General features: G+C 48.6%; 2 protein-coding genes across 6 annotated transcripts in view; one reads left to right on the top strand and one right to left on the bottom strand.

Annotated features, from left to right (window-relative positions):
• Positions 1–1877: 1877 nt before the first annotated feature.
• LOC106564150 (phospholipid phosphatase 3) lies at positions 1878–13810 on the top strand. The gene is made up of 8 exons (XM_045690749.1): positions 1878–2694; positions 6429–6586; positions 7289–7378; positions 7575–7771; positions 8781–8838; positions 9597–9687; positions 10886–10971; positions 11098–13810. Exons 1-8 carry the CDS (start codon positions 2490–2492, stop codon positions 11188–11190), a joined length of 978 nt encoding a protein of 325 aa, XP_045546705.1. The 5' UTR covers positions 1878–2489; the 3' UTR covers positions 11191–13810.
• A 3386-nt stretch (positions 13811–17196) lies between these two features.
• The window catches only part of LOC106592948 (adhesion G protein-coupled receptor L1), an 89935-nt gene continuing 80112 nt past the window's right edge, over positions 17197–27019 (bottom strand). For 2 of the 5 annotated variants that reach the window (XM_045690744.1, XM_045690746.1), the window contains 6 exons: positions 25304–25472; positions 24724–24879; positions 24337–24433; positions 20148–20270; positions 19672–19692; positions 17199–19474 (listed from right to left, as the gene is read on the bottom strand). In XM_045690744.1, coding sequence (XP_045546700.1) covers positions 17493–19474; positions 19672–19692; positions 20148–20270; positions 24337–24433; positions 24724–24879; positions 25304–25472 — 2548 coding nt within the window. In that variant the 3' untranslated portion in view covers positions 17199–17492. Of the gene's footprint in view, positions 19475–19671; positions 19693–20147; positions 20271–24336; positions 24434–24723; positions 24880–25303; positions 25473–27019 lie in introns of all 5 variants that reach the window. The other 3 variants (XM_045690745.1, XM_045690747.1, XM_045690748.1) reach the window with 3 other exon arrangements.

Raw genomic sequence — 27019 nt, 5'->3', positions numbered from 1 at the left:
ATTGTGCCATGAGGTTTGAACTTTTATGGTGCTGGAGGTATGGTCCACCACTGATTCAAGCCCCACTCAGGCTGTTCCACCCCTCTTACGTTACTCTAAAGGCCCAAGAGGTCAAAGTGGGAAAGGAATGTGGAGAGAAATGATTAACCATGTAGTGTCCACTTGATGGCAGTACATACACTTGTTATAAGGACTATTGTCTTGTTGGTCCTTTGTGGCTCATTCTGTAGAGCACGGCACTGGCAATGCCTGGGTTGTGGGTTCCATTCCTTTTGGGGTCACCCATTTGTAAAAGTATCCAACTCTATGGGTGAGTCTTCCACTGCCTGTTCACCCCGCTATCATCCAGAAGGTGAGGTCAGTACAGGTGCATCAAAGCTGGGACCGAGAGACTGAAAAACAGCTTCTATCTCAAGGCCATCAGACTGTTAAACAGCCATCACTAGGCGGCTTCCACTCGGTTACACAACCCTGCACCTTAGAGGCTGCTGCCCCATATAGATAGACTTGGAATCACTGGCCACTTTAATAATGGGATACCAGTCACTTTAATAATGTTTACATACTGCTTTACTCATCTCATATGTATATACTGTATTCTATACTACTGTATTTAGTCTATGTCACTCCGATATTGCTCATCCTAATATTTACATCATACTTAATTCCATTCTTTTAATTTTTGTATTGTGTGCATTGTTGTGAATTGTTAGATATTACTGCACTGTTGGAGCTAGGAACACAAGAATGTAGCTTTTTCCTTCATCTTGTTCAACTGTTACCATGCACCTGCAAAAAGATTGCTCAGATGTGCGAGTTCCTTTTGAATTTTGAGCTACACCTGTAATAACATCTGCTGAAAATTTGTATGTGACTAATAACATCTGCTGAACAGGTGTATGTGACCAATAACATCTGCTGAACATGTGTATGTGACCAATAACATCTGCTGAACATGTGTATGTGACCAATAACATCTGCTGAACATGTGTATGTGACCAATACAATTTGATTAGATGAGATTTTCTCTGTCTTTGTTGGGTTGTTCTGATATTATCTCCTCTCACCTAACCACCACATGACACATACACCTGAGTGTACAGGAGCCGCTGGCGGGCGTCGCTGACACAGCACGAATCAAACAGTGAGATTTACAACCAAAACCATTACGCTCTCTCTTTCACACACACACACACACACACACACACACACACACACACACACACACACACACACACACACACACACACACACACACACACACACACACACACACACACACAACGTGTACAGGCCCGCTCTCCATGGCGAGAACCAGTGCTCATACCTCTGAAGGATCTGTTTGTTTGGTGAGAGAACAAGTTTCTCACCAGAGGACTGAGAGAGAGAGAGAGAGAGAGAGAGAGAGAGAGAGAGAGAGAGAGAGAGAGAGAGAGAGAGAGAGAGAGAGACAGAGAGAGAGAGAGAGAGAGAGAGAGAGAGAGAGAGAGAGAGAGAGAGAGAGAGAGAGAGAGAGAGAGAGACAGAGAGAGAGAGAGAGAGAGAGAGAGAGAGAGAGAGAGAAAGAGAGAGAGAGAGAGAGAGAGAGAGAGAGAGAGAGAGAGAGAGAGAGAGAGAGACAGAGAGAGAGAGAGAGAGACAGAGAGAGAGAGAGAGAGAGAGAGAGAGACAGAGAGAGAGAGAGAGAGAGAGAAAGAGAGAGAGAGAGAAAGAGAGAGAGAGAGAGAGAGAGAGAGAGAGAGAGAGAGAGAGAGAGAGAGAGAGAGAGAGAGAGAGAGAGAGAGAGAGAGAGAGAGAGAGAGAGAGAGAGAGAGAGAGAGAGAGAGAGAGAGACAGAGAGAGAGAGAGAGAGAGAGAGAATAGTCTATGGGGTGGGAATGAGGGAACCAAAACAAGTTTCTCACCAACGCGCTGGTTTTTCTTTTTTTTATATTGATAAGAGGACGGAGAGAGAGAGCGAGAGAGAGAATAGCATATGGGGCGGGAATGATGGAACCAAAACGTACTGTATGTTCATTACTAGGCCTGTAAAGTTGGGAGATAAAGATAGAAAACGAATGAGACGGTCTACCGCCGCGACGCCCATCCCGTAATGTCTCATCCCTGAACGTTTCACAACTACCGGTTGACTGCGGCTGGAATTGTGACGGATCGACGCACTGAGCATGTCAGGGCGAGTTCATAGAAATGCGTTTGGAAATAAAATCAGTAAGAAAATACGTCTTTCAAAATCATTTGGGGATGTTCGACTCACGAGGATGCTTGAAGGAATTTGATTTTCCACTTTGACAACTCTAAACTGTTTGGATGAATTCTATTTTTCAAGACTTCCAAGTTCGCCACAGGTCTCTATCACAGCCCAACTTGTTGCTATTGAAATTATATCTTGCTCAAATACAGTTGTAGGTCTATGTCACTCATCTTTCTTAGTTTGAACAACAGTCAATATTGAATTAAACGGTTAACCACTAACTGGATAAAACGAGAAGATGTTGGAGAAATATTCCCGGCACAGCGCCGGAGGTGCGCCCGTCCTGGACCCGGACCTGCAACTCAAACTACCGGAGAGTAACGTGGGTACCAGAGGCCAAGAGAAAGATAACGGGTCTGGGCAGAAACTGGTGGAGATAACGGGACCGGCGCTGTCCAAACGGAAACTACTGGTCGGTCTGGACCTGCTCTGTCTGGTTCTGGGTATGTACAATTTAGGCTATTATCTTTTTATCAGATCAACTTTTTATGATTCATAATTTTATCATATCCACTTTTTATTTGTTTTATCTTTTACCATTTTATCCTATCACCTTTTTTCCCTTAAAAAAAAATAAATATATTTTTCAAATCAACTTTGTATAATTTAAGCCTACCTGGACCTGGGTCACCTGCTTCTGCTTTAATAAAAACGATCTTCGAGTTATTTTCATAAAAATAACTAACATTATTAATAAAAAAATCAATAATTTATAAAGTTAATAAACTTCAAATCTTCGAGTAGGTCTATAAAACATTTTCGTCATTCATTCTATTGTTTATTGTTAGGATACAGCTATATTCCAAATAATGGTGTATTTATTGCTTTATGGCGACACTGAATCCCCTCTGTAATTTTACTCTTTATTTTAAATCAAACTTTATTGACTACAATTATTGTTTTATAACGTGTGTTGAAAGCTTTCTATTATACACTACATGGTCAAAAGTATGTAGACTTCCCTTCAAATTAGTGGATTCGGCTATTTCAGCCACACCCATTACTGACAGGTGTATAAAACCGAGCACACAGCCATGCAATCTCCATAGACAAACATTGGCAGTAGAATGGCCTTACTGAAGAGCTCAGTGACTTTCAACGTGGCACCACATTTCCAACAACTCAGTTCGTCAAATTTCTCCACTGCTAGAGCTACCCTGGTCAACTGTAAGTGCTGTTATTGTGAAATGGAAACGTCTAGGAGCGTCAACGGCTCAGCCGCCAGGTGGAAAGGTGACGTAGGCTAGTCTAACTTTCATGAACTATTCAAATGTTGATATATGAATCTTTTGCGATTTAATTGAAATATATTTAACTATGAGATAGTAGCCTATAGTTTCGTTGTTGTTTCGTATCTAGGCTATTTAAGATACACAGTGAACGTGCGGGTGCGTGAGGACATTGAATCAGGAATTAGCACTAGCGCAAATCAACAGGTTGGTCAACATTATCATAAACAATTTCTTCAACAAAAACGAAATAAATTGGGAAAAATAAATTGAAGCTCTAGTTATTCTCACTCTCAGTGTTCCCTCTCGTTGCACGCAAGCTCTCGATGCCAGTTGGCTCGAGCAGGCCAAGGGAATTCTACAGTTTCCATGACAACCAGGGTTCAGGGAAGAGCTAGGCCTGGGGAATTGTATGTAGTACAAATACATAAATAAACAATCCCTGTGTGTGTGTGTGTGTGTGTGTGTGTGTGCGCGTGCACTCCCTTTATGCATCTGATGACATTTCTCAAACTGGTTATGTAAGAGCAGCTAATTCACTTAGTATATGTCCCAAATGGCACCATAGTCCCTACATAGTGTACTATTTTAACCAGGACCCATAGGTCTCTGCACTCTTAGAAAAAAAGTTCCAAAAGGCTTCTTCGGCTGTCCCCATAGGAGAACCCTTTTTGGTTCCATGTAAGAACCCTCTGTAGAAAGGGTTCTACATGCAATCCAAAACGGTTCTACCTGGAACCATTGGAGTTCTACCTGCAAACAAAAAGGGTTCTTCAAAGGGTTCTGTCCCTTTTAGGTTCTAGATAGCATTTTTTTTCTACAAGTATGGGCCAAAGTATATTATAGTGCACTACTTTGGCCCACACTTGTTATAATAAAGGGTGAATAGGATGTCATTTTGGACACCTCTCTCACTCTCTGATCACCTCCTACTTGTCTAGAGGAGAAGGAGTGCTGATCAGGAATCAGGTCCCCACCTGTCCCTGTATTCCTATTCATTGTGATCTACAAGGCTGCTACAGATGTGATGCAGGGACGGACTGGGACCATAATCCAGCCTGGGCATTTCTAACACACTGGCCTATTTCCACTGGGCTACAGATGGACCAATTTAGACCAGTCCACTGGGCTACAGATGGACCAATTTAGACCAGTCCACTGGGCTACAGATGGACCAATTTAGACCAGTCCACTGGGCTACAGATGGACCAATTTGGCCAAGCTGCCCTATGACCAGTCCACCCTATATGTGATGTGTATGTGAGGACCAGTACCCTGGACAAAGCTATGGGGAGTTGGAGTGCTGATCAGGGATCAGGTCCCTTCCTGTCCATGTATTCGTGTTCATTGTGATCTAGAAGGCAGAACTGATCCTAGATCAGCCCTCCTACTCTGAGACACTTGATACAGTCCAATCAAGCTGCTGATAGGAAGAACACAAGACAGATACTATCAATGTTGTGTATAATGGTTCTAGAGAGAGGAGATGAAGAGAGAGGAAGATAGACAGAGAGGGGAAAGGAAGGGAGGGATGGAAAGAGAGAATGAGTAAGATAGAGCGAGAGAGAATGAAAAGAGATGTGTGTGTGTGTGTGTGTGTGTGTGTGTGTGTGTGTGTGTGTGTGTAGGAGACAGACAGTGCTAGCTCAGACCCACAGTCTCTCTTTGTTTGGTTGTAATGTTAGAGAATTGAACTGGTCTCACAAACAACCATCCCCTCCGCTCCTCTCTCCCCTCCTCCTCCTCCTCTCCTCTCTCCCCTTCCCTTCCCCTCCTCTCTCCCTTTCTCTCACACCATACCCGCCCCTCTCCCTCTCCTGTCCTCTCTCCCCATTCCCTCCTCTCCTTTTCTCACTCTCATCTCCTCTCTCGTATGCTCTCGTATACTGGTCTCAGATCAGATCTAATGGGATCCATAACTTGTTATAATAGAGATGTTGTCCCTGGGGTGTTGTGACCTCACATTCCAGCAGTAAATCTAACCCTTTAGTTTCTCTGGAGAAAAACCCTGGGTTCCCACTCTCCCTTTCAGTCCCTCTCTCTCTTCCTCCAACTCCCCCTCCCCCAAATGCCCCCCCCATATGAACTGCTACAACAGAGAGGAAATATGACACATAGATGACATCTGTTGATGTAATTCATACGGTCAGTGTTTTAGAAGGACGTTGTGTGTCAATGTGATTTTTAAGGCCAGGATTCAATCCAAACACCCAATGTCATGATGTTGTATGAATGTAGGTGAATGTTATGGTTTACAGTGAGCTTTTAAAGTATGTTTCTATACTGTGTAATATAGCTTATGATGCAAAACCACATTTTTGTCAAGCAGACAAGTATGGTCTGAACTCAACTCTCTCTCTCCACCTCCACTTCTGTCTTTCTCTCTCTCTTTCTACCTCTACTTCTGTCTTTCTCTCTCTCTCTACCTCTACTTCTCTCTCTGTCTTTCTCTCTCGCTCTCTCTACCTCACTTCTGTCTTTCACTATCTCTCTCTCTCTCCACCTCTGCTTGTCTTTCACTATCTCTCACTCTCTCCACCTCTACTTCTGTCTTTCTCTCTCTCTCTCTCTCTCTCTCTACCTCCACTCCTTCCTCTCTCTCTGGTTCTTTATGTTTGACAGGTTGTAGCCTCATCCTTCTGTTTCAGAGAGTGTGTGTGTGTGTGGTTAAGGTGGACAGGTTTGTTTTAGGTCTATCTCTCCTTTCATTCTCCCCCCCCTCTCTCTCCTCTCTCCCTCTCTTTCTTTCTCTCGCTCTCTGTTTCTGTCTGTCTCTGTCTTTCTCTCTGTTGCAGTCTCTCTGTCTCTCTCTCTCTTTTGGCTCAGTTCAGTTCTATAATCTTTATTGGCATAATGAATCTGTCTCACATTGCCAAAGCTAGAACATGTTGAAACAATAAAACTCCCTCCCTCCCTCCCTCCCTCCCTCCCTCCCTCCCTCCCTCCAGCCTCCATCCCGTTCTTGGTGTGTGAGCTGAAGGCAGTGAGTCCATATAGCAGAGGGTTTTTCTGTGGTGATCCCAGCATCATGTATCCATACCTACACAGAGAGGCTATACCAGATCAGCTGCTCATTACTGGTGGGATCATCATCACCGGACTCACTGTGAGTATCACACACTCTTTCATCATCATCATCATCATCATCATCATCATCACATGATTGTTAAACAATATTACTTGTAGTAACCTATTCTCAGAAGCCATAATAACAATAATAATCAAATCAAAATCAAACCACATTTTATTGGTCACATACACATGGTTAGCAGTGCAGTAATATCTAACAAGTAATCTAACAGTACACAAATCTAAAGGGGTGAATGAGAATATGTACATATAAATATATGGATGAGCATCATTGCCAAGGTGCAATAGATGGTATAAAATACAGTATATACATGTGATATGAGTAATGTAAGATATGTAAGCATTATTAAAAGTAGCATAATAATAATACTAATAATACTACTAATAATAATAATACTACTACTAATAATACCAATACTAATACTACTAATAATACTACTACAAATAATACAAATAATACTACTACTAATACTACTACTAATACTACTAATAGTAATACTACTACTAATACTACTACTACTGATAATGGTACTAATAATAACACTAGTGCTAATAATAATACTAATACCACTACGACTATTAATACTACTAATACTTATATTACTAATACTAATAATAATAATACAATCTCGCGAATGTCAGTTCAGTTCTCCTCTCGTGTTTGTCACCAGACTAATAATAAAACAGTCACTATTGCTCACCCCCCCCCCCCCCCCAGATAGCTTTAGGGGAGTGTTACCGGGTGCATTACCGAGGGGTCAGCTCCAAAGCCTTCGTCAGGAACCTGTACGTCTCATGCCTGTATAAGGTACGGCAATCTCCCTTCTGCATTCATCAGGTTTTAATAACATAAGATGCTAAAACATCTGTCATAGGCAGTCATAAACATTATCAAAAAGTCTTACACACAATTTCATTGTTATTTGTTGCACATATAAGAAGTTGGGTTCCTTCCTGTTTGGCTATATATTTATTTCTGTATTTCTGTATTTTACTTCTGTAAGGAGTTAGGTTCCTTCCTGTTCGGCTGCTGCGTCGGCCAATCCCTGACCAACATGGCCAAGCTGAGCGTGGGGCAGCTGCGACCTCACTTCCTGTCTGTGTGCGGCGTCTCGTATGCCTCGCTCAACTGCACCCCCGGAACCTACGTCTCCACGGTAACCTGCAGACAGACAGACCACCGATTGGAGGAGGAGGCCAGGTGTGTGTGTGTGTGTTGGGGGGGGGGTGAGGGCAGGTGTGTGTGTGTGTGTGGGGGGTGAGGGCAGGTGTGTGTGTGTGTGTTGGGGGGGTGAGGGCAGGTGTGTATGTGTGTGTGTGTTGGGGGGTGAGGGCAGGTGTGTGTGTGTGTGTTGGGGGGTGAGGGCAGGTGTGTGTGTGTGTTGGGGAGGTGAGGGCAGGTGTATGTGCGTGTGTTGGGGGGTGAGGGCAGGTGTGTGTGTGTGTGTGTGTTGGGGGGTGAGGGCAGGTGTGTGTGTGTGTTGGGGAGGTGAGGGCAAGTGTGTGTGTGTGTTGGGGGGTGAGGGCAGGTGTGTGTGTGTGTTGGGGGGTGAGGGCAAGTGTGTGTGTGTGTTGGGGGGGTGAGGGCAGGTGTGTGTGTGTGTGTTCGGGGGTGTGAGGGCAGGTGTGTGTGTGTGTGTGGGGGGTGAGGGCAGGTGTGTGTGTGTGTGTTGGGGGTGTGAGGGCAAGTGTGTGTGTGTGTGTTGGGGGGGTGAGGGCAGGTGTGTGTGTGTGTGTTGGGGGTGTGAGGGCAAGTGTGTGTGTGTGTGTTGGGGGGTGAGGGCAGGTGTGTGTGTGTGTGTTGGGGGTGTGAGGGCAAGTGTGTGTGTGTGTGTTGGGGGGGTGAGGGCAGGTGTGTGTGTGTGTGTTGGGGGTGTGAGGGCAAGGTGTGTGTGTGTGTGTTGGGGGGTGAGGGCAAGTGTGTGTGTGTGTGTTGGGGGGTGTGAGGGGCAAGTGTGTGTGTGTGTGTGTTGGGGGTGTGAGGGCAGGTGTGTGTGTGTGTGTTGGGGGGGTGAGGGCAAGTGTGTGTGTGTGTGTGTGGGGGGTGAGGGCAGGGTGGGGGGTGAGGGCAGGTGTGTGTGTGTGTGTTGGGGGGGTGAGGGCAAGTGTGTGTGTGTGTGTGGGGGGTGAGGGCAGGTGTGTGTGTGTGTTGGGGGGGTGAGGGCAGGTGTGTGTGTGTAGTAAGCATTTGTTTTGTATGTTATTTTCAGGAAATCATTCTTCTCTGGTCATGCTTCGTTTGCAATGTACACCATGCTGTATCTAGCAGTAAGTATCTCACACACACACACACACACACACACACACACACACACACACACACACACACACACACCACACACACAGTGAACCATCCTCCCAGTGGGTCTGAAAGCAGAAAGAGAGTGATTGAAAAGAAGGGAGCTGAGAGACAGAAAGAGAGAAAAGAGAGGAGCTGAAAGGGAGAGAAAGAAAAGAGAGCAGGAGAAAAAGAGGGATTGAAAGAAAGAAGAAGTAGGGCAGACAGAGATGTCTTTGTTCCCCTCTGGCAGGGGAGGGGGACCTCTCTGTCTCTCTGTACTACACTCCTCTATTGTGTGAGGGCAGGGCCATAGAGAGAGAGTAGAGTCAGAACTGGGCATCTTTGAAGATAAATACAGTATAATTCAGTATAATACAGTATAATTCAGTATAAACTGTATAATACAGTATAATTCTGTATAATGCGGTATCATATAGTGTAAAACAGTATAATTCGGTATAATACTGTATAATTCAGTATAAACTGTATAATACAGTATAATTCAGTATAATACTGTATAATTCAGTATAAACTGTATAATACAGTATAATTCTGTATAATGCGGTATCATATAGTGTAAAACAGTATAATTCGGTATAATACAGTATAATATAGTATAATAGAGTATAATTCAGTATAATACTATATGTACAAATAGTACAAGTGTAGTAATCAACATTTTCCCTCCCTCCCTCCCTCCCTCCCTCCCTCCCTCCCTCCTCCCTCCCTCCCTCCCTCTCTTCAGTTCTACCTCCAAGCCAGGTGGTGTTGGCGAGGGGCCAGGTTACTCAGACCCCTCATACAGTTCTTCCTGGTTCTACTAGCTGTGTATACAGGTACTTACAGGTGTATTAAGCATTTTTTTTTAATGTACATTTTTATTTCACCTTTATTTAACCAGGTAGGCAAGTTGAGAACAAGTTCTCATTTACAACTGCGACCTGGCCAAGATAAAGCAAAGCAGTTCGACACATACAACAACGCAGAGTTACACATGGAGTAAAACAAACAAACAGTCAATAATATAGTAGAAAAAATAAGTCTATGTACAATGTGAGCAAATGAGGTGAGATAAGGGAGGTAAAGGCAAAAAAGGCCATGGTGGCAAAGTAAATACAATATAGCAAGTAAAACACTGATCAGTGATGGGGGGGAAGCTACTCTGAAAATATAGTGTACTCACCTACTAACGACTTGTCGTGGGACGACTCCCCAACTGATGATGACGAAGGGCCGCTTTCCCAGACACTAATTACGGCCGGGATTCAATCCCAGATGCGTTGTCCCCAAGCCACTGTACTGTCAACAACGTGCCTTTTAAAGGAACACCTTCCTGACGTTCGCGGAGGTTGTGTTCACGTTAAATGCTGTACATGTCAGTTCAAGCTTAATGTCCTGTCCAAGCCACGTGCAGTTGGTTTATGGACACCACAGATTGGACTGAATCTCAACCTAAACCTACATTCTGGGCTCAGAAGCATTTTTCAATGGAGAACCGTCATGGAACATGTTCTTTAATCCAGGACGAGGCGTAATCTGTGTCTGGGAATCCAGCCCATACCAGCCTATTATATATTCTGACTGACATTGCTGATCTGTTATAACGGTCAGTGGATGTTCATAGCGTCTCAGAACTCTCTCTGAGTAGTCCGTCCACAATGTGGTTATTCATTGGGACTACTGTCTTTCCAATAATGGTTTTATCTCTAGTATGAGTAAAAAAATAAATATATAATTATACATTTGTAAAATAAATAATTAAATACATTTTCCTAATGCATTTGCCTGGCTGTCTGGTGCAGTTTTGATAGAATCCTGGTCTTCTCTTGTCAATTGTTGTCACTTTGTTCAGTTGCTGTCCACTGGATTGCTGTAATTGGCTCATTAGCCTGTCAATCAAATGCCCCAAATTCTAGGGCGGGGCTTGACAATGGGTCATTTTCTCTGTACTACTGTAATATGTATTTTTCTCATTGTTGAGTGACAATTCAAAATATCTAACAGGTACGTTTATAAACTGTAATCTCTTCGCAGGCCTGACTAGGATATCTGACTATCGACATCATCCCTCTGATGTCATCACTGGCTACATACAGGGAGCCTTGACTGCCTACTGGGTGGTGAGTTGATATGTGTGTGTGTGTATATGTAGGTGTGTGTGTGTGTGTGTGTGTATGTATGTATGTATGTATCTGTGTGTGTTATCCTAAGTGTGTATAACCAGTGTGTTTCTCTCTGTCCTCCAGGCCTTCCACGTCTCCTCCATGTTTAAAGACTACAACTCTACCCTCTCTCCTAGCCTGGACAACCCCCCATCACCACACCTCCTCCATGTTTAAAGACTACAACTCTACCCTCTCTCCTAGCCTGGACAACCCCCCATCACCACACCTCCTCCATGTTTAAAGACTACAACTCTACCCTCTCTCCTAGCCTGGACAACCCCATCACCACACCTCCTCCATGTTTAAAGACTACAACTCTACCCTCTCTCCTAGCCTGGACAACCCCCCATCACCACACCTCCATGTTTAAAGACTACAACTCTACCCTCTCTCCTAGCCTGGACAACCCCCCATCACCACACCTCCTCCATGTTTAAAGACTACAACTCTACCCTCTCTCCTAGCCTGGACAACCCCCCATCACCACACCTCCTCCATGTTTAAAGACTACAACTCTACCCTCTCTCCTAGCCTGGACAACCCCCCATCACCACACCTCCTCCATGTTTAAAGACTACAACTCTACCCTCTCTCCTAGCCTGGACAACCCCCCATCACCACACCTCCTCCATGTTTAAAGACTACAACTCTACCCTCTCTCCTAGCCTGGACAACCCCCCATCACCACACCTCCTCCATGTTTAAAGACTACAACTCTACCCTCTCTCCTAGCCTGGACAACCCCCCATCACCACACCTCCTCCATGTTTAAAGACTACAACTCTACCCTCTCTCCTAGCCTGGACAACCCCCCATCACCACACCTCCTCCATGTTTAAAGACTACAACTCTACCCTCTCTCCTAGCCTGGACAACCCCCCATCACCACACCTCCTCCATGTTTAAAGACTACAACTCTACCCTCTCTCCTAGCCTGGACAACCCCCCATCACCACACCTCCTCCATGTTTAAAGACTACAACTCTACCCTCTCTCCTAGCCTGGACAACCCCCCATCACCACAGTGTTTCAGTCCTGTGAAATCACTTACCTCAGTTTTCTGTGAGAGAAAGAGATAAGGAGATAGAGAGATTAAGAGACAGAAAGGGAGACGGGAGAAAAAAAGAAGGAGAGAGATAGGGAAAGAGAGTGAGAGGGGGGATAGTGGGAGAGAAAGAGACAGAGAGAGAGAGAGAGGTGTGGGAGAGAGGGAGAGAAAAAGAGGGGGAGACAGAGAGAGAGAGATGGGGGAGATAGTGGGAGAGAAAAAGAGAGACAGAGAGAGAGGAGATATTAGCATATCTAAAAATCTAGTTCTATGGTAGAACCTGTCCTCCGTAGCTCAGTTGGTAGAACCTGTCCTCCGTAGCTCAGTTGATAGAACCTGTCCTCCGTAGTTCAGTTGGTAGAACCTGTCCTCTGTAGATCAGTTGGTAGAACCTGTCCTCTGTGGCTCAGTTGGTAGAACCTGTCCTCTGTAGCTCAGTTGGTAGAACCTGTCCTCTGTAGCTCAGTTGGTAGAACCTGTCCTCTGTAGCTCAGTTGGTAGAACCTGTCCTCTGTAGCTCAGTTGGTAGAACCTGTCCTCTGTAGCTCAGTTGGTAGAACCTGTCCTCTGTAGCTCAGTTGGTAGAACCTGTCCTCTGTAGATCAGTTGGTAGAACCTGTCCTCTGTAGCTCAGTTGGTAGAGCATGGCATTTGCAACACCAGGATTGTGGGTTTGATTCCTGGGGCCTCCCCATACGTAAAAATGTGTACATGACTGACTGAAAGTTGATTTGGATAAAAAGTGCCTGGTAATGGAATATGTAAATCCATATTAGTGCCTCACAAACTATGTATGTAAATAATCCACTTTTAAAGGGCTGATCTGGGATTGGTAGGTCCACATCCATTTCTTTTACTTCTTAACGAATGATAACGGAGAATGCTTTGTTGTTATTTTGAATCCCGGATTGCCCCTTTAATTAAAGTCCACCTATACTAAACCAGATGATTATGTTAGTCCGGGATTCAATCTGATTGCGCTTTGTCAACAATGCCATTAATGCCATTCATAGGGAATGTCGGCACCTTTGGGAGACCACATTCACCGCTGCATATGTCGGTTCAATCGGAAATGTTTAAATGGTGCGTTGTTGGCAAAGCACCATGGGATTGAATTCCGACCGTAGTGTGGCTCTTCTAGCTAAAGCTGCTAATTATCGTTAGAATTCTTTACAAATGATTTGTACATATAGTATTTATATATCACCACTAACATGGTACTATTAGTATTTTCTACTACATATATCCGAATTATTCACCAATTACACAGCCAGGGTACATATAGTATTTTGTACCACATGCGGCTGGTGGCACCTTAACTGGGGAGGAGGGGCTCATAGTAATGGGTGGAATGTAGTAAATGGACTGGTATCAAACACATGGTTTCCATGGTTTCCATCTGTTTTAAAGCCCTTCCATTCACTCCATTCCAGACATTATGAGCCGTCCTCCCCCAACAGCCTCCTGTGTTTTTCTTTCCAAGTTATACTATTCAGACATTGGAATTATATTTAATAAGACGTAACTGTAGTTATGTTAATAAGATTGTACATAAAACCAGTGAATGTAACTGAAATGAATGTGAACGTTTCATTTCAATCGTGTAATAATCCACTCCATTGTAATGTGTTGCGTGTGTTATACTGTGTGTGTGTGTGTGTGTGATTCTATGCCAGTGTGTGTGAATCCACTGTACAGTCTGTAACTAGGATAACCACTAACTATGAAATACTATGTTGACTTTATAACTGGTGTGTCCTGTGTGGTTCTTTCAGAGTAATCCCACATTCTATACCAGTCTGACGGACGGACAGACGTCGTCATTAAACATTTACGTCATTCAGCAGACTCTCTTGTCCAGAGAGACGTACAGTCAGGGCATTTAACTAAGCTAGATAAAACTCCCACATATCACAGTCCTCACGTGTGAAAACTCTCCTCAGTAAAGAAGCCATCAGCAGAAGCGGTGCTAGTAAGAGATGACAGCAATGAGAGTACAAGAAAGACACGTACAACAGTAAGGTACACCGGCAAAGGTTTGGTTACACAGTTTAACTGGGGTTAACTTCAGTAGCAGTACAAGACAAGTCAGAGCACAGGTGGATCTATGTACAATGGACCATCACCCTCATTATGTAGGTATTGTTTACAGTAGGAGAGTTCCGGGTTAGAATCACCTCCATTCTATAGAGTTCCGAGCTCATTGTTCTGTTGCCGTGACAACGTAGAAGGAAGGCGACAGCGTGTTCCGTCGCCTGACAGTCTGTGGGGGGGGGGGAGTCTGGGAAGTCTAGATCTAGGAGAAGTCTAGGAGAGACGAGATTGGTTGGAGCACTGGGAAGGGGAAGGGCAGAGACGGGGTGCGTGTGGGTTATGTTCCCACCTCTTTGTTTGGGGAAAAATCTACAACTGTTAATTTGTACAAGGGCTGTGGTAGTCACACACACACACACCTACACACACACACACACACCTACACACACACACACACCTACACACACACACACCTACACACACACCTACACACACACACACACACCTACACACACACACACCTACACACACACACACACACACACACACACACACACACACACACACACACACCTACACACACACACACCTACACACACACACACACACACCTACACACACACACACACACACACCTACACACACACACACACCTACACACACACACACACACACACACACACACACCTACACACACACACACACACACACTCACACCTACACACACACACACACACACACACACACACACACACTACACACACACACACACACACACATACACCTACACACACACACACACCTACACACACACACACACTCACACCTACACACACACACACACACTCACACAGACACACACCCCCACACAGAGCACACACACACAGACACACACAGAGACACACACAGACACACACCCCCCACACAGACACACACCCCCACACAGAGACACCCCCCCCCCACACACACACACACAAAAACACACCCCCCACACAGAGACACACAGACACCCTCCCCACACACACACAGACCCCCCCACACACAGACACCCCCCCACACACACAGAGAGACACACACACACACACAGAGAGACACACACACACACAGAGACACAGAGACACACACACACACACACCTACACACACACATACACACACACACACACACACACACACACACACACCTACACACACACACACACACCTACACACACACACACACACACACACATACACCTACACACACACACACACACACCTACACACACACACACACTCACACCTACACACACACACTCACACAGACACACACCCCCACACAGAGACACACACACACAGACACACACAGAGACACACACAGACACACACCCCCACACAGACACACACAGACACACACCCCCACACAGAGACACCCCCCCCCACACACACACACACAAACACACACCCCCACACAGAGAGACACACACACACAGACACCCTCCCCACACACACACACACAGACCCCCCCCACACACAGACACCCCCCCCCACACACACAGAGAGACACACACACACACACAGAGAGACACACACACACAGAGACACAGAGAGACACACACACACAGAGACACAGAGAGACACACACACACACAGAGACACAGAGAGACACACACACACACACACCTTCCAAACTCTCCTAATAGTCTCCTAAAGCCTATATAAATTCATGCACATTTCTTTGAAAACATTTTTGGCAACAGAAGTTCTCCTCTGACATTTAGTGTCCCAAATGGCACCCTATTTACTATGTAGTGCTCTGGTCTAAAGTAGTGCACTAGATAGGGTACCATTAATCAAAAGATTGATTGAGCAACAACTAGTCAATCAATCTTTTGATTAATCAACCAACCAATCGATTCTAAAAAACTCTGTCAATGGATCACGGTTGCAAAATTCCGGTAACTTTCCCAAAGTTTTCCAGAAAATCCCAGTTGGAGAATTCAGGATTTCCTGCTCAGGCCTATTCCATCCGGATTCAGGAAATCGTCCAAACGGGATTTCTGGAAATCTTAGAAATTTGGGGAAAGTTAATTTTGCGACCGTAGTTAATGGATTTACAACTGGTTAAACAACTGGTTAAACAACTGGTTAAACAACTGGTTAAACAACTGGTTATAAAACTGGTTACAAATGATTTAACACCAATGGGAGGAAAGACACACAAGGGTAAAAGAGAGGGATGGGGAGAGAAAAGAAAATAGATCACATATTAAAACAGAACATGAGAGAGAGACCAGCTTGTGGCGACCAAGAGATAAGAAACAGGGAGGAGCCTTCATCATCATTTCAGGTGTAGGTATCATGAGGTGATCATCATCATCACTATCATCATCATTACCATCATCATCACCACCACCATCATCACTATCACCATCATCACCATCATCACTATCACCATCATCACCATCATCATCATCACTATCACCATCATCACCATCATCATCATCACTATCATCATCATCACCACCACCATCATCACTATCACCATCATCACCATCATCACTATCACCATCATCACTATCACCATTACCATCATCACTATCATCATCATCATCATCACCATCATCACTATCACCATCATCATCATCACTATCACCATCATCACTATCATCATCATCACCATCATCACTATCACCATCATCATCATCACTATCACCATTACCATCATCACTATCATCATCATCACCACCACCATCATCACTATCACCATCATCACCATCATCACTATCACCATCATCATCATCACTATCACCATCATCACTATCATCATCATCACCACCACCATCATCACTATCACCATCATCACCATCATCACTATCACCATCATCATCATCACTATCACCATTACCATCATCACCATCATCATCATCATCACTATCACCATTACCATCATCACTATCATCATCATCATCATCACTATCACCATCATCACTATCATCATCATCACCATCACCACTATCATCATCATCACCATCACTATCTTCATCTTCATCGTCACCATCATCACCATAATCACTATCACCATCATCACCATCACCATCATCACCATCACCGTTATCACCATCATCAGCATGACCATCATCATCACCATCACTATCTTCATCGTCACCATCACCATCGTCACCATCATCACAATAATCACTATCACCATCATCATCACCATCACCACCATCACCATAATCACTATCATCATCTTCATCATCATTATCATCATCATCAATTTAACCATAGCCAGCAAAATCTATCACCATTATAATGATCTTTATCAATGATTATGATAATTAATATCATGACTGCAACAATTGCATTTTTCTTCCTCCTCCTCCTCCTCCTCCTCCAGATCACCACCGCCCTAGTCACAGGCTCGTCACCCGTTGCATCTGTCCTTCATCGTCCTCGCTGCCGGGCTCTGTGTATACCAACTCCCCATTAGCCGTGAGGGGTGTGAGGGGTGGGGGCTGGTAGAAAGTCTGCATGTGATTAGGCCTGGGGCCCAGAGGGGGTCGTCCCAGGCTGTAGGGGACTTCCAGAGGGGGTCGGTGGGGTCGAGGGGTGGGGCTAACCTCTGGTTGACCTTCTGGGCTGCTGTCAGGATAGGACGACATGAGTAGGGGCGGAGATTCACGGGTGTAGAATCGTGTTGGCGGGGGCGAGTTTTGGGTGTAGAGCTGGGGGGAGTCGCTGCAAGTGTAGATGTTCGGGGGAGAATTTCGGGTGTAGATATTTGGGAGGGGGTCGTTTCGGGTGTATATACTTGGTGGTGAATTTCGGGTGTAAATATTTGGGGGTGAATTTGGGGTGTAGGTATCAGGAGGTGAGTTTGTAGTGTAGACATTTGGGGATGAATTTGGGGTGTATATATCTAGGGCTGTGTTTCGGTCATGGGTGAAGACGGGGGAGGGGTTAGAATCTTGGGTGTAGATGGGGGAGGAGTCAGGGTCAAGGTCAGGGGTCACGGGGTCATAGCTGTCAGGGTCGTCCGGGTCGCTAAGGTAACGGACGGACTGAGTGCTCCCTTCCTCCATCCTACTCTCCTTCCCTCTGTTCCACCCCTCTACCCCTACATCTCTCTGGTCATTGAGGAACTGCTCCTCCTTCTCTCTCTCCATCCCTCTCTCCTTCCACCCCTCCATCCCTCCATTTCTCTGGTCATAGAGAAGAGAATCCTCTTTCCTTCTTTCCACCCCTCTCTCTTTCCACCCCTCCACCCCTCTCTCTTTCCAACCCTCTATCCCTCTCTCCATCCCGCTCTCCTTCCACCCCTCCATCCCTCCATTTCTCTGGTCATAGAGAAGAGAATCCTCTTTCCACCCCTCCACCCCTCTCTCTTTCCAACCCTCTACCCCTCTCTCCATCCCTCTCTCCTTCCACCCCTCCATCCCTCCATCCCTGGGGTCATAAAGAAGGGGTTCCTCCAGGACTTTATACAGGGGTTCTGTCTCTAGAGGCGGAGGAGGAGGGGGAGGAGGAAGCGGCCTATCCCGGTAACGGTCCCTCTCCCGCTCCGAACCCCCAGCGCCACCCGGCTCAACACCCCCGCTGCGGTGACGGGACAGCGTTCCGCCTCCGCCCTGCTGCTGTTGCCGTGACAACGTGGAATGTGGGCGTGCGGTCTGCGTCTGCAGCGACGCCTCCTGGGGGCGTGTCTGTCTGTCCTGGAGGAGGAGTCTACGGGAGAGGGTCCCGCCCCCCAGCTGCAGCTGGCTCCTGTTGCTCTCCTCCTGGCGTGTGTGTGTCTGCACGTCCTGCAGCGGACGAGGTGTGTGTGTCTGCACGTCCTGCAGCGGACGAGGTGTGTGCGTCCAGCCGTCCTGGCGTGTGTGTGTCGGCACGTCCTGCAGCGGACGAGGTGTGTGCGTCCAGCTGTCCTGGCGCGTGTGCGCGTGCGTCGGCTCTTGGTCATGTGTGTGCGTCGACACCCGAGCTACCGTCCAACTCTCGTGGGCGGAGGGCTGTGGGCGTGTCAGTCGGTCCAGGGGGCGTGCCAGGCTGCCGTAGCGCTCCGCGGCTGCAGTAGCGGCGGCTGCAGCCGGCCTCAAGTTGCTCTGAACCAGCTCTGAGATGATCATGTTTTCCAGGACAGCCGCGTCCGACAGGTTCCTCCGCATTCCGCCTCCGTGAGGCTCCACCCCCACGGCGGCGTGGGGGATGAGGGGGGCGGGGGAGGCGTCCTCCCCCCCTCCTCCTCCCTCCCTGAGGAGGTCTGTGCTGCCACCCACCCCGGACCGAGGCCCCCCAACACCCCCACCCAGACCCTGCAGGGTGAAGCTGTTGGTGCTGTAGCCACCGTTCAGACAAACACTGTCCATCTCCTGGCTCTGAGACAGGACGTCACCTTCTGGTGGCCGGGGCGGAGCGAGGAGGAGAGAGAAGTACACAGTTAGACAACATATTTAGGCTGATCATATTTGTTTACCTCTTTTTTTATGTATAAAGTTAATTGCCAACTGATACAACCAACAGATATATATGATATTACATGTGAAAATACAACAGGCAGACTGATACAACAGGAGGTAAAGGAGGAGGGCGTACTCTGTATGTCTCTGAAGGTCCCTGTAGGTCAGGACAGGACAGGACAGGACAGGTCAGGTTAGGACAGGTTGGGAGAGGAGAGGCCGACAGTCAGAGACAGACTGACAGACAACAGACTGACTTTTTAATAACGTAAACATGCAGGCTGAACTGAGAGAAAGAATAAGGGAGAGAAAGAGAGAGAGAGTGAGAGACAGACAGATAGGTAGTGAGACAGAGAGACAGAGAGAGAGAGAGAGAGAGAGACTGTCAGAGAGACAGACAAACAGACAGAAGAAAGGCAGACACAGAGAGATGGATAGATAGATAGATAGACAGAGACAGACAGACAGACAGACAGACAGACAGGGAAAGAAGACAAAGACAGAAGACAGACAGACAGACAGACAGACAGACAGACAGACAGACAGACAGACAGACAGATAGATAGATAGATAGATAGATAGATAGATAGATAGATAGATAGATAGATGTACCAGTAGAGGTGAAGAGGCCAGGGGAGGGCTGGCTGTAGCCCTGAGCCAGTAGGCTGTCATAAGGAGAGACTCTAGGGTGAGTCTGTAACACTGGGTTAGTCAGGAAATGGTTACCCAGACCAGCTAGAGAGAGAGAGACAGAGAGAGAGAGGTATTATCTACCTCACTTGCTTTGGCAATGTTAACACGTTTCCCATGCTAATAAAGCCCCTTGAATTGAATTGAATTGAGAGAAAGAGAGAGAGAGGTATTATCTACCTCACTTGCTTTGGCAATGTTAACATATGTTTCCCATGCTAATAAAACCCCTTAAATTGAATTGAATTGAGAAGGGGGGAGAGGAGAGTTAAGTAAAGAAGAAAAAGGAAAGGCCCTAAAAGAAGAGAACAGAAAATGGGAGAAGAAAGAGGAGAGGACTAGAGGAGAGGACTAGAGGAGAGGACTAGAGGAGAGGGGGATGAGAAGGAGGAGAGGACTAGAGGAGAGGACTAGAGGAGAGGACTAGAGGAGAGGGGGATGAGAAGGAGGAGAGGACTAGAGGAGAGGACTAGAGGAGAGGACTAGAGGAGAGGACTAGAGGAGAGGACTAGAGGAGAGGACTAGAGGAGAGGACTGGAGGAGAGGACTGGAGGAGAGGGGGATGAGAAGGAGGAGAGGACTAGAGGAGAGGACTAGAGGAGAGGACTAGAGGAGAGGACTAGAGGAGAGGGGGATGAAAAGGAGGAGAGGACTAGAGGAGAGGACTAGAGGAGAGGACTAGAGGAGAGGACTAGAGGAGAGGAGGATGAGAAGGAGGAGAGGACTAGAGGAGAGGACTAGAGGAGAGGGGGATGAGAAGGAGGAGAGGACTAGAGGAGAGGACTAGAGGAGAGGACTGGAGGAGAGGACTGGAGGAGAGGGGGATGAGAAGGAGGAGAGGACTAGACGAGAGGACTAGAGGAGAGGGGTATGAGAAGGAGGAGAGGACTAGAGGAGAGGACTAGAGGAGAGGACTAGAGGAGAGGGGGATGAGAAGGAGGAGAGGACTAGAGGAGAGGACTAGAGGAGAGGACTAGAGGAGAGGGGGATGAAAAGGAGGAGAGGACTGGAGGAGAGGACTGGAGGAGAGGACTGGAGGAGAGGACTAGAGGAGAGGGGGATGAGAAGGAGGAGAGGACTAGAGGAGAGGACTAGAGGAGAGGACTAGAGGAGAGGACTAGAGGAGAGGGGGATGAAAAGGAGGAGAGGACTAGAGGAGAGGACTAGAGGAGAGGACTAGAGGAGAGGACTAGAGGAGAGGAGGATGAGAAGGAGGAGAGGACTAGAGGAGAGGACTAGAGGAGAGGGGGATGAGAAGGAGGAGAGGACTAGAGGAGAGGACTAGAGGAGAGGACTAGAGGACTAGAGGAGAGGGGGATGAGAAGGAGGAGAGGACTAGAGGAGAGGACTAGAGGAGAGGACTAGAGGAGAGGGGGATGAGAAGGAGGAGAGGACTAGAGGAGAGGACTAGAGGAGAGGGGGATGAGAAGGAGGAGAGGACTAAAGGAGGAGAGGACTAGAGGAGAGGACTAGAGGAGAGGACTAGAGGAGAGGGGGATGAGAAAGGAGGAGAGGACTAGAGGAGAGGACTAGAGGAGAGGGAGAGGAGAGGAGGAGGAGAGGACTAGAGGAGAGGACTAGAGGAGAGGACTAGAGGAGAGGGGATGAGAAGGAGGAGAGGACTAGAGGAGAGGACTAGAGGAGAGGACTAGAGGAGAGGGGGATGAGAAAGGAGGAGAGGACTAGAGGAGAGGACTAGAGGAGAGGACTAGAGGAGAGGACTAGAGGAGAGGGGGATGAGAAGGAGGAGAGGACTAGAGGAGAGGACTAGAGGAGAGGACTAGAGGAGAGGACTAGAGGAGAGGGGGATGAAAAGGAGGAGAGGACTAGAGGAGAGGACTAGAGGAGAGGGGGATGAGAAGGAGGAGAGGACTAGAGGAGAGGACTAGAGGAGAGGACTAGAGGAGAGGACTAGAGGAGAGGGATGAGGGAGGAGAGGCAGGAGGAGAGGACTAGAGGAGAGGACTAGAGGAGAGGACTAGAGGAGAGGACTAGAGGAGAGGACTAGAGGAGAGGACTAGAGGAGAGGGGGATGAGAAGGAGGAGAGGACTAGACGAGAGGAGGATGAGAAGGAGGAGAGGACTAGAGGAGAGGACTAGAGGAGAGGACTAGAGGAGAGGGGGATGAGAAGGAGGAGAGGACTAGAGGAGAGGACTGAGGAGAGGAGAGAGGGAGGAGAGGACTAGAGGAGAGGACTAGAGGAGAGGACTAGAGGAGAGGACTAGAGGAGAGGGGGGATGAGAAGGAGGAGAGGACTAGACGAGAGGAGGATGAGAAGGAGGAGAGGACTAGAGGAGAGGACTAGAGGAGAGGACTAGAGGAGAGGGGGATGAAAAGGAGGAGAGGACTAGAGGAGAGGACTAGAGGAGAGGGGGATGAGAAGGAGGAGAGGACTAGACGAGAGGAGGATGAGAAGGAGGAGAGGACTAGAGGAGAGGACTAGAGGAGAGGACTAGAGGAGAGGGGATGAGAAGGAGGAGAGGACTAGAGGAGAGGACTGAGAAGGAGGAGAGGACTAGAGGAGAGGACTAGAGGAGAGAGGGGATGAGAAGGAGGAGAGGACTAGACGAGAGGAGGATGAGAAGGAGGAGAGGACTAGAGGAGAGGACTAGAGGAGAGGACTAGAGGAGAGGACTAGAGGAGAGGGGGATGAGAAAGGAGGAGAGGACTAGAGGAGAGGACTAGAGGAGAGGGGGATGAGAAGGAGGAGAGGACTAGAGGAGAGGAGGGATGAGAAGGAGGAGAGGACTAGAGGAGAGGACTAGAGGAGAGGACTAGAGGAGAGGGGGATGAGAAAGGAGGAGAGGACTAGAGGAGAGGACTAGAGGAGAGAGGAGGAGAGGACTAGAGGAGAGGAGAGGAGGAGAGGACTAGAGGAGAGGACTAGAGGAGAGGACTAGAGGAGAGGGGGGATGAGAAGGAGGAGAGGACTAGAGGAGAGGACTAGAGGAGAGGACTAGAAGAGGAGAGGACTAGAGAGAGGGGGATGAGAAGGAGGAGAGGACTAGACGAGAGGAGGATGAGAAGGAGGAGAGGACTAGAGAGAGGAGGATGAGAAGGAGGAGAGGACTCAGAGGAGAGGACTAGAGGAGAGGACTAGAGGAGAGGGGGATGAAAAGGAGGAGAGGACTAGAGGAGAGGACTAGAGGAGAGGGGGATGAGAAGGAGGAGAGGACTAGAGGAGAGGACTAGAGGAGAGGACTAGAGGAGAGGACTAGAGGAGAGGGGGATGAAAAGGAGGAGAGGACTAGAGGAGAGGACTAGAGGAGAGGACTCAAGGTGAGGGGGATGAGAAGGAGGAGAGGACTAGAGGAGAAGACTGGAGGAGAGGGGGATGAGGAGGAGAGGACTAGGAGGAGAGGGGGATGAGAAGGAGGAGAGGACTAGAGGAGAGGGGGATGAGAAGGAGGAGAGGACTAGAGGAGAGGGGGATGAGAGGAGGAGAGGACTAGAAGAGAGGAGGAGAAGGAGGAGAGGACTAGAGGAGAGGAGGATGAGAAGGAGGAGAGGACTAGAAGAGAGGAGGAGAAGGAGGAGAGGACTAGAGGAGAGGAGGATGAGAAGGAGGAGAGGGCTAGAGGAGAGGGGGATGAGAAGGAGGAGAGGACTAGAGGAGAGTAGGATGAGAAGGAGGAGAGGACTAGAGGAGAGGAGGATGAGAAGGAGGAGAGGACTAGAAGAGAGGGGGATGAGAAGGAGGAGAGGACTAGAGGAGAGGAGGATGAGAAGGAGGAGAGGACTAGAGGAGAGGAGGATGAGAAGGAGGAGAGGACTAGAGGAGAGGACTAGAGGAGAGTAGGATGAGAAGGAGGAGAGGACTAGAGGAGAGGGGGATGAGAAGGAGGAGAGGACTAGAAGAGAGGAGGAGAAGGAGAAGAGGACTAGAGGAGAGGAGGATGAGAAGGAGGAGAGGACTAGAGGAGAGGAGGATGAGAAGGAGGAGAGGACTAGAGGAGAGGACTAGAGGAGAGTAGGATGAGAAGGAGGAGAGGACTAGAAGAGAGGACTAGAGGAGAGGGGGATGAGAAGGAGGAGAGGACTAGAGGAGAGGGGGATGAGAAGTAGGAGAGGACTAGAGGAGAGGGGGATGAGAAGGAGGAGAGGACTGACCTCTGTTGAGTGTAGGTGTGGTGTTGACATCAGCAGCTATGAAGGAAGACTCAGTCTGTCTACGCACTGTATCGTTCCACATCCTCCTAATGCGACTCTGCAACACACACACGCACACACACACACACACACACACACACACACACACACACACACACACACACACACACACACACACACACACACACACACACACACACACACACATGCACACAGGCTTGGTTTATAACACACTCATAGCTTTTATCAGGGAATCACTGTGTGTGTGTACCTGTCTGTTAGCAGTAGCCCTGCGTGCCGTTGTGTGTGTGAGTGTGTGTGTGTGTGTGTACCTGTCTGTTAGCAGTAGCCCTGCGTGCCGTTGTGTGTGTGTGTGTGTGTGTGTACCTGTCTGTTAGCAGTAGCCCTGCGTGTCTGGTTGGTACTGCAGTAGCGGTTGTTGGCCCGTAGGGCGGCGCCCTTCAAAGAGCCAGGTGAACTGGTGGTGGAGGAACAGTCACAGCACTGAGAATGACGCACACACTTCCCATAGTCCTTATGGCCCTGGACAAACAGGAAGACACCATATACACTGAAACACATAGCAAATATATAGGGAATATCAAATATAATACAATACATGATCAGCCCAACCTCTTCCTGGTGAGTCACAGTACTGAGACCCCACCTCTTCCTGGTGAGTCACATTACTGAGACCCCACCTCTTCCTGGTGAGTCACAGTACTGAGACCCCACCTCTTCCTGGTGAGTCACAGTACTGAGACCCCACCTCTTCCTGGTGAGTCACAGTACTGAGACCCCACCTCTTCCTGGTGAGTCACAGTACTGAGACCCCACCTACCTTCATAGTGAGTGTATAGGACAGTATTGAGACCCCACCTACCTTCATAGTGAGTGTACAGGACAGTATTGAGACCCCACCTACCTTCATAGTGAGTGTACAGCACAGTATTGAGACCCCACCTACCTTCCTAGTGAGTGTACAGTACAGTATTGTGATGAGCAGAGCCTGGGCCGTGTTAAGGGAGGAGAAGAGGTAGGAGAGGAGGAGAGAGGGAGATGAGAGGAAGACGAGCCCCAGAGACCAGGTCACCACCAGGAGGAAGAGGAGGGTGAGCGAACCCACAGTCCACGCTCTGTAGAGAGGGATGAAGAGAGGAGAGGGAGAGAGGAAAGGAGAGAGGGAGAAAGGAGAGGGAGGAGGGGAGAGGTTTAGAGGCAGGGAGGAGAGAGAGAGAGGGAGGTGGGAGTTAGGGAGGAGAGAGAGAGGGAGGTGGGGGTTAGGGAGGAGAGAGAGATAGGGAGGTGGGGGGTTAGAGAGGAGAGAGAGAGGGAGGTGGGGTTAGGGAGGAGAGAGAGAGGGAGGTGGGGTTAGGGAGGAGAGAGGGAGGTGGGGGGTAGGGAGGAGAGAGAGAGGGAGGTGGGGGGTTAGGGTAAGGGAGGAGAGAGAGAGAGGGAGGTGGGGTTAGGGAGGAGAGAGAGGGGGTGGGGGTTAGGGAGGAGCGAGGGAGGTGGGGTTAGGGAGGAGAGAGGGAGGTGGGGGTTAGGGAGGAGAGAGAGAGGGAGGTGGGGGGTCAGGGAGGAGAGAGAGAGAGAGAGGGAGGTGGGGGTTAGGGGGGAGAGAGAGAGGTGGGGTTAGGGGGAGAGAGAGAGGGAGTTGGGGGGTTAGGGAGGAGAGAGAGGGAGGTGGGGTTAGGGGGGAGAGAGGGAGGTGGGGTTAGGGGGAGAGAGAGGGAGGTGGGGGTTAGGGGGGAGAGAGGGAGGTGGGGTTAGGGGGGAGAGAGGGAGGTGGGGTTAGGGGGAGAGAGGGAGGTGGGGTTAGAGGGGGAGAGAGGGAAGTGGGGGTTAGGGGGGAGAGAGGGAGGTGGGGGTTAGGGGGGGAGAGAGGGAGGTGGGGGTTAAGGAGGAGAGAGAGAGAGAGGTGGGGTTAGGGGGAGAGAGGGAGGTGGGGTTAGGGGGGAGAGAGAGAGGGAGGTGGGGTTAGGGGGGAGAGAGGGAGGTGGGGTTAGGGAGGAGAGAGAGAGAGAGGTGGGGTTAGGGGGAGAGAGAGAGGTGGGGTTAGGGGGGAGAGAGGGAGGTGGGGTTAGGGAGGAGAGAGAGAGAGAGGTGGGGTTAGGGTGGAGAGAGGGAGGTGGGGTTAGGGAGGAGAGAGGGAGGTGGGGTTAGGGGGGAGAGAGGGAGGTGGGGTTAGGGGGAGAGCGGGAGGTGGGGTTAGGGGGAGAGAGGGAGGTGGGGGTTAGGGGGGAGAGAGGGAGGTGGGGGTTAGGGGGGAGAGAGGGAGGTGGGGGTTAGGGGGGAGAGAGGGAGGTGGGGGTTAGTGGGGAGAGAGGGAGGTGGGGTTAAGGAGGAGAGAGAGAGAGAGGTGGGGTTAGGGGGAGAGAGGGAGGTGGGGTTAGGGGGAGAGAGAGGGAGGTGGGGTTAGTGGGGAGAGAGAGAAAGAGGTGGGGTTAGGGGGGAGAGAGGGAGGTGGGGATAGGGAAGAGAGAGAGAGGTGGGGTTAGGGGGGAGAGAGGGAGGTGGGGTTAGGGGAGGAGAGAGAGAGAGAGGTGGGGATAGGGGGGAGAGAGAGAGGTGGGGTTAGGGGGAGAGAGAGGGAGGTGGGGTTAGGGAGGAGAGAGGGAGGTGGGGTTAGGGGGGGAGAGAGGGAGGTGGGGGTTAGGGGGGAGAGAGGGAGGTGGGGGGT

Source organism: Salmo salar, chromosome ssa12, assembly GCF_905237065.1.
Source record: "Salmo salar chromosome ssa12, Ssal_v3.1, whole genome shotgun sequence".
In the NCBI taxonomy this organism is placed as follows: Eukaryota; Metazoa; Chordata; class Actinopteri; order Salmoniformes; family Salmonidae; genus Salmo; species Salmo salar.
This window is presented reverse-complemented; position numbering and strand designations above follow the sequence as displayed.